At 36.0% G+C, this 8789-nt stretch overlaps 1 protein-coding gene across 1 annotated transcript; it reads left to right on the forward strand.

The window, feature by feature from the left end:
* Window positions 1–595: 595 nt before the first annotated feature.
* Window positions 596–8202, forward strand: LOC149803638 (uncharacterized). The gene is made up of 2 exons (XM_089951433.1): window positions 596–754; window positions 7754–8202. Exons 1-2 carry the CDS (start codon window positions 690–692, stop codon window positions 8055–8057), a joined length of 369 nt encoding a protein of 122 aa, XP_089807559.1. The 5' UTR covers window positions 596–689; the 3' UTR covers window positions 8058–8202.
* The last annotated feature ends 587 nt before the right edge of the window (window positions 8203–8789 follow it).

An 8789-nucleotide genomic window follows, 5' to 3' on the forward strand; every position in this document is an offset into this window, starting at 1 on the left:
TCACGAATAGCAAGCGCTACATCAGTTTTCCTCTCGGAAAACACAACTACCTGCAATCCAATCAGATGATAAGAACTTCTAATGGTCACTTTTGTGTCCATTTGATTTTCAAGACAAATTTACCCTGACAGTTTGCAATGTAGTATATTTCATCAGATGAAAACGTTGATATTCCAAAGTGTTTTTCTTCTTTCTTTGGTTTCTTATCTAAACAATGTCCTAGACTGACAATAATTTGTACTTAAAGTTGTTAACGTCTCAACAGAGCAAATTTAATTTGTACCTATCAATGTGTATTAATCGGTACATAGTTGTCTTAGTTTTAGCAAGATTCACCACGCAGCTTTCTGGCACCTTATATGTATTTCTTTCTGTACCTATTGTGTGACGTTCAAATTAAATTGTGAAGCATAAAACCAAGTCATCGTTTATTTATATAGAAAACAAGCCGTGTTGTAGACGGTGATATTTACTGTAGTGAAAATGAAGTTTACGATAGGTTAAAGAGCTGGTAGGTATGGATTGTTTAATGTTCAGTATTGATAGTCTACCAATAGAAACGAAGGCAACTCATGTGACTCGGGAAGGTTTGACGTCAAAGTCTACATTCCAAGATATAAATTGGCCACGTTCGTAGATAGATATTACAATAAATTTTGAAGCGAGCGGATCACATCCTGCTTTCAAAGATGTCGCCAGTGCCTGTATTTTTCCTGTTGGTTTTCCTCGTTGGTGCTAAGGCCGAAACTTTATGGTAAGGCATACCTTCCTTCAAAGTTGTTAGCAGTACAGTAAAAACAAAGTTATGATATAGTTCTTATATACTCACTGAACAAAAGATGTCTATATGCATGGGTTTTGCCCTGGCGAACACGCTATCAAATGTTAATGTTAAATCTCCTATCTGTCTATAAACATATACAATTACGTTTTACTGTGTACCACCTGGTGGCGTCACAATCTGTTCAGTAATATTGCGAATTTAAAACTTTTGTTCTGTCGGGGATAGAAGCACAGTTTTATAAGATATATTGCCGATATCAAGCAACAAGTTTTAAGTAGTCATACCTTCCCAAGATTCAATATTTTCTTCTTTATCTTACTTGCTGTTTACCTTTGAAAAACGTTGATTTGTGGATCTGATTGTTTTTTCTTAAAATCAATTTAATACCAGTCCGGACATTGATTTTTGATATTTCAACCGTTAATATTTAAAACACTTATAAACACTAGCATTGCGTTCGCTAGTTTTCTAAGTTAATGTGTAAAGGTAGCTGTCCGTTTGAAAGTGCAGTTCGACCTCATCCATTTGCGCAGTGAAATGAACTTGAATATTGCTTGTGTCAAAGTGTGTGTGATCGTGTGTGCGTGTGTGTGTGTTAACACATCTGGAAATCAACTGTGAATTGCTCATAGAGTTTGATGTCGACAAAAATACTCTTAAATACGAATTACTCAGGGCTCTTCAGTCATTCCTACTCCCTTAGACGCAATACAGCAACGTTTAATGGGCCAAAAAGGTCCTAATACATATGAACTATGGATGAAAATAAAATACAGGAAAGTTTGCCTATATTTGTCACTGTTAGAACATAAGCATTTGGTAGTTCAGTAAAAGTAGCACGTTTACAGATTTCGATTATCATAAGAACGGTTTTATTGGTAATAAAATATTGACCAATCTGCAGAGGATTCCAGGTTGTAAAGGGGCAGGTTTAATGATGTTTCGCCGTCTGCAGAAAAGTAATTCCACCTGAAGCTTATGACAATCCCGTCTCGTAGACGCTCATAGCAATGACAAAAATGGATAAGGTGAATGAAGAAAAGAGAGAATACGAACGGTTGAAAAAGAGTCAAAACACATGAAATGTTTTAGCTGATACGATACTATATTGTAATCAAATGCATGAGATGCTTGGCAATGATCCAAATATGCATAATATACATAGGATCATGGTCTAAAGACAGGTGGTCTCTCATGAAAGTTCGAAGTAAAATATGATTAATAACACTGTTCTAAGTTTCAACCAGGAAGACAACAACACGTCAAGTATTATCAATCTTTATATGTTATGACGTGTCATTGTAGACATCTCCAATCGAATCCGTTTGGTATATAATATACATAGCATGGAAGAGTTATCGTTTTAATTGAATCAAGATTATGGTTGTGTACTCAGCCGTATACAACTTTAAAATTGTCGATAAGGTCATTTTAAGTTTAGGTAAAATAAAAAGTATTTGTCTCCAATTAATGCAAACTTAATAGCAAAACATGATTAATTTAATCCCAAGTAATGTGACTTATACGGTACTGATACCATTACCTGAGTAATCTGTTAATCATTATGGTTACAAAACGTACGTAAACGATGTTTTTTAAGACATTTTACGGCCATGAAAACCATCCTCTCGCGTTGAAATAAGAACTAGAATTGCTCAGTCTCATCCACGGATCCTGACATGAAGTGACAACAGTAATGGACCAGAGGAAGCAGAGCATGCCATTCACCCTGCGTTGACATGCTGCAGACCTCAGCTATACACACATTGTCTAATATACGTTCAAACGTATTACAACAAAGTGCACTGTTTGAGTCCATTTCAGGAAGAAAAAAATATGAATGAAGCTTTTGTGAGGCTGAAAATTATGTTCGAGTCTACCTTAGATGAAAATAATGTGCATCTAGGCGTATTTATCTCCCTTGCAGTGTAATAATATGACGTGTGATTGAAAATTAATATTTTTTTAAATAGCTATTGCTATGAGTTTTTATGAAGCCAGTTTTCTGGAATGCCATTGAAGGATTTCCTGGAAAGTCATCGAAATTCCTGGAATGTCATCAAGTTCCTGGAATGTCATTGAAGGCTTATCTAGAGCATCGTTGGTTGGAGTGTGCATTATCAATGCAAATACTTTTCTGCTCCTTGTAATCCGTTTATGTAACTCGTCGGAAACGATTAATATTCGATTATTAAATGATAGAAATTCGATTATTTCTTGATATATCTCAACAGATAATCGATAAAGATTTGGGGTCCGATTAACCAGCCCTAGTGCTTCGCCTCAGTAAAACAAAACTCGATCACCATATTAAATAATAATAATAATAATAATAATAATAATAATAATAATAATAATAATAATAATTTTATTATTATTATTATTATTATTATTATTCAGGATAAACCATTCTTCAGGTGATATGTTAAAGAAATTATCCACTTCATTAACCTTTGCGATGGGCATAATTTCAAAGGCTATTAAGCACATCTACGAAGCACCAATCCAAATCTTTGCGATCGCTTTCACAAGGTTTTCACAAATAACGTTTTGTATCCCACTCTGCACAATCATCAACGTTTCGGTTTACCCCCTAATTAACCATCACAATCAATATTCAAACAAAAACTCAACACATTCCAAACGAAACCCCACCTAAATGGAGATACCAACAGGCAGACTGGGACCAATTCCAATTATTACTAGCTAGAGTAAATCCAGAAAACTTAGAAAGCCCAAGTATTGACATGTATTATGATAACATACACAATTATAGAAGCAGCTAACCGATGCATCCCAAAGACAACTAATATCCAAAATAAAAACCCTGTACCATGGTGGACTAAACAGTGCACTAGAGCACATAAAGGTAGAAAAGGGCCTTAAATAAATATAAACGCACCAAAAATTCTATCTACTTCCAGCAATATAAAGATAAAGAAAAAGCACTAAAACAAACTATAAAAACTGCTAAAATTAATCTATGGAAAACCTTTTGCTCTAAACTGAGTCTAAAATCAAACTCAAAACAAATATGGGACAAGATAAAAGCCATAAAAGGGAAAGCAACTACCTCAGCCCCAAAAATTAAAAATGTCATAACAAATAAAGATAAGGCAGACCTCCTAGCGAAGCATTTTTCGAACATGAGTAGCAACAATAATCACACCAGAAACTTTCAAGAACACAAAAAACTAATGGAGGGAACCCAACCTCAAATGTTTCAAGACCAAGGAACAAAAGAATCCCACCTAAATAGCGACATCACAGTACATGAATGGAAGATAGCCCTACGATCCAAAAACGAGACATCCCCTGGTAAGGATCAGTTAGGTTACATTATCTACAAAAAACTACCTATCAATATAACAATAACCATAATCAAACTCTTTAATAGGATATAGGATAAAGACCAACTACCCACCAAATGGAAAAAGGCCATAGTAATACCAATTCCCAAGCTAGGTAAAGATCCCAACAACATAAATTCGTACCGACCCATCTCCCTTACAAACAATATTTGCAAAATAATGGAGACAATAATCGCAAATAGGTTAAAACACCACCTAGAAACCAATAACCTACTCTCCATAAATCAATGTGGCTTTCGGAACAAACAGTCCACCACTGACCAACTTCTCAGATTGGAAAAGACATTCAAACACGCTTTTAACGCACATAGGAAAAATGATCGCAACCTCATAGCGGTCTTTTTTAGACCTAGAAAAAGCGTTCGACCTAGTATGGATCAGTGGACTAATGGCCAAATTAAACCAATTTGGAATAACTGGACGCTTATTCAACTGGATTGGCGATTTCCTCACAGGCCGGAAAATTACCACAAGAATAGGCAACACCCATTCGGAAGAATTTTCACTTGAAAATGGAACACCGCAAGGCAGTGTAATAAGTCCCTTACTATTTAACCTAATGGTAAACGACCTTGACCTCAATGCAGCCTCCGCAAAAATAAACTTGTCACAATTTGCAGATGATAGTGGCATATGGAGGAATGGAAATCCTGCCAATAACACAGTAGTTAAAGAAATCCAGCAGAGCCTAGACAATATAGGAAGATGGGCGGACAAATGGGGTTTCAAAATATCTCATGAAAAAACTGTGGCAATCATATTCACCCCCAAACGAAATAACAACCTAGTCTATCCAAACTTCTCTATATAAAATCAATTAATCAAATACGTAACAGTAGTAAAACTCCTAGGAATGTTCTTTGACAACCACCTCACATGGAAACAGCACATTGAACAACTCACCCAGAATTGTAACAAAGATCTCAATTTACTCAGGAACATCACAGGGACTGACTGGGGATCCAACCAGGAAACCCTCCTCACGATATATAAAAGCCTAATTAGATCAAAACTGGATTACGGTTGCCAAGCATATAACTCGGCTAAGCAACCTGTACTACAAAAACTTGACACTATCCAGAGAAAAGCCTTACTATTATGCACAGGAACACTCCCCTCAACATCATTAGAAGAACTACAAACACTAACAGGAGAACTACCCATAAAATTATGTAGGCAAGAACTGCTCCTCCGATACTCCATTCGATTATACCCACCCAGACAACCATCCCACCAAAATAGCTATAAACAAGTGTAAAGTTGTCTTCAAACCCAAAATCATACCCACCACACCAAGTGGCAAAGTAATCCTTGAACTAAGAGAAAAGATACCTCTACTAAAAAAACAGGTAACAAACAATACAGACCAGAACAAATCACCGTAGTTACAAAAACCACCAAGGATTAACATTGAAGCTACCAAATTAGGCAATAAAGAAGGACAAGAAAACTTACTAAAACCTGTACTCGTAAACGAAATCAACCAAAAATACCTGAACTATGTTAAAATATATACCGATGGATCAAAAACAAACAACCTACCAAGAACTACAGCAGCAATAGTCATCCCTGAATTCAAAATACAAATCCAGATTACCTGACTATTGCTCCATTTACTCCACTGAATTCTGGGCTATACTTGAATCACTACAATGGATCAAAGACAACCAAATACCTAAAGCAGTCATTGTAAGCGATTCCCTAAGCGTTATCAAATCGATCCAAAATCGCACTACACACTCTAGGGAACAATTCCTCGACAGAGCGTGCCAATTAATCGACGATATCACCACAGCACATCAATTAGTCGAGCTCATGTGGATACCGTCGCACATTGGAATCTCTGGCAACGAAACAGCAGACAAAGTTGCAAAAACCAAACTAGGAGATCAAAACTCTATCAAGCTTAACTATAGCTCTACAGAAGCAATAAGCTTCGCACAAACATATATAGACCAAACATGGCAAGATTTTTGGAACTCCTCTACAAAAAGTAAAAAGCACCATGAAACCCCCAAAAACGTAGATAGGAAAATACAGCTACCTAAGGGTAACTATTTAGAACAGAAAACCATAAACAGGATAATAACTGGAAAAACTAAACTAGCAAGCAGTTTTGGAAGGTTTATAGTACCCAAACCAGCAACCATTAACTGCTTTAACTGCCACACCACCGAAGATCTACACCACGTATTCAATATATGCCCAAAATATCAACCCGCTCGGAAAATATTTATCAAAAATCAAAAAGAGATTGGATCACCACACACAAACCCAGAGTTACTTATGGACTCTAATAAAAAAATAAACAATCAGCATATAAAAATATAAATCAATTCATAGACTCAGCAGGACTTAGGAACAAAATATAATTACTATCCCCACAAAACCAAAAGACCCAGTAACTAGCTAAATAAATTTAGAAGCCACCACATAAAAACCATTAACATAGCATTCAATTTTATAAAAGTATTACTAAACAATTCACTTACGAAGCACCTATAAAAAACTAAGGAAACCACAAAATCGGATGTCCTAGATGTCCTTAAAGAACCGTGTAATTGGCTAGGACTCCGGTCTCTTGCTAAATAATGTATAAATAACATTCAATCTCTAAAAACATTAATTAATAAATAACTTAAAGAGGCAATATCTAAAAACTTATAAATAACATAACGTAGGAAGCACACCCTAAACACCTCGACTAGTAATACCATAATAACCTTGAAAATCTCTCTTCATACATGATTTCTACTAAGAACCTCTATAAACAGCATAGAACATCCACCCCCCACCCTTTTAGAACATTTTGAAGAAGAAAAAACAATCGAACAAAAAATCGCAAGAAACACCAGGCAAATGCAACAAGAAACCAGCTATGTAAAGCAAGCAGGACCGTTCCCGAGCTCTCCTTCCCACTAATGACAGCCAACCATTCAACTGTAAGGGACCTTTATGGACCCACAGATTGAGACCAAACTATCAGGGTTCCTTGAATTCATAAAAGCCTGGGGGAGGTGGCACCATTCCCTTCCCCAGGAACAACTAGCAGGCTGCGGTGCAGTCAGAAAAAAGTGGCACATGCACAATTGTGCGCACGCCACTATAATTAAACTTAACAACAACAACAACCCTAATTAACCTGTCGAAGGAGCACAGATAACCACGCCAATTCGTTATCATAGCACATTATATAAAATAAGTGTATTTTATGTTGACACTTATATGAATTAGTGTTCAGTTTTAGTGCATACTGAAAATTTCATCAAAACTATTTTTAAACTGTTCAGCCATGACGACGAGAATTTGTATATGACATACAGTGGCAGTCGAATGTTGATGAACATTAGGCCTAAATGTTCGACAAGCTGCCAGTGCCACTGTAAATCACACAATGTCTTAAACCTTTGCCAGCGAAAGTATTGGCTGGGTATTGGCCTGTGTTGGGATTTTGTTGATAAGCTGCGATAGTTAATTACTCCGATACACTGGAATATTTGCTTATACAATATGTTTGTATTATTCAGAATGGCAGTGATGTGAAAGTGCATTAATGGTATTGCAGCCTTCTGAATGTTGATTTTTATTTTTTTTGCAGCACGGATGCAAACATCGAAATTGTGGCTCGAATTGTATTTGGCGATGCGAGAGGCGAGCCAGCCCAGGGACAACTTGCTGTTGCATACTCAGTGGTTAATCGCGTAGCTTCCCCTCTGTACCCTAATACTGTAAGCTCTGTTGTGTACCAAAAATACGGTAGTCGCTACAAGTACAAGACACTAGATGACGTGCAGGATAAAGCAGCATGGAAAGCTGCTAAATTCAAAAATACCGCTGAATACCAAAATGCTAAGAAAGCCTCTGGCGATGCACTGTGCAGAAGACAACCTGATCCAACATGATCCTTGTTCGGCAACAAACACCAATAAATACTACGAAGCTTACAACAAAATACAAATTGGAAAAAATTATTTTGTTTGCAGACGTGCAGTGTCAGGTTAAATTAAAACCATGAAGATATTTGCATAATTAAAGAAAAGTAGATTACACCGATTTCTCTTTTTTATTGTGTCGAGGCTTGCATTAGAAATCAGTATATTGCAAGGTCCATAGCATCACATAGACAAGGTGATGTAAGAAAATGAAAATGGTATTTTTTATTGAACAATATTCCCCAGAATTCTATAATAATAATAATAATAATAATAATAATAACAACAGCAGTATATTACTTGTAATTGTAGTCGTTTAATAACTATGTTGGCGTCATACTCATGCTAAACATCTTTCTTATAAAGTTTTTACATTGATTAGGGACGTTCTCCGATATTTCAGGAAAATGTATGTATTGGTCCCTTGATCAATCGATCAATCTTTATCCTATCTTCAATCTATCGGACACACACACACACACACACACACACACATGTATATATATATATATATATATATATATATATATATATATATATATATATATATATATATGTCACATTGGCCGAGTCCTAGATTTTAACCACGCGGAGAGATGAGATGGCAGTGATAGGTAAAGGCGAGGGCTTTATATATCAATTTTAGTGATAGTTATCAACAGAGATATATGTATTTGTATGATCCAGTTTAATATATTTTTA

Source organism: Sinohyriopsis cumingii, chromosome 3 (assembly GCF_028554795.1).
Source record: "Sinohyriopsis cumingii isolate HCF-2022 chromosome 3, ASM2855479v2, whole genome shotgun sequence".
In the NCBI taxonomy this organism is placed as follows: Eukaryota; Metazoa; Mollusca; class Bivalvia; order Unionida; family Unionidae; genus Sinohyriopsis; species Sinohyriopsis cumingii.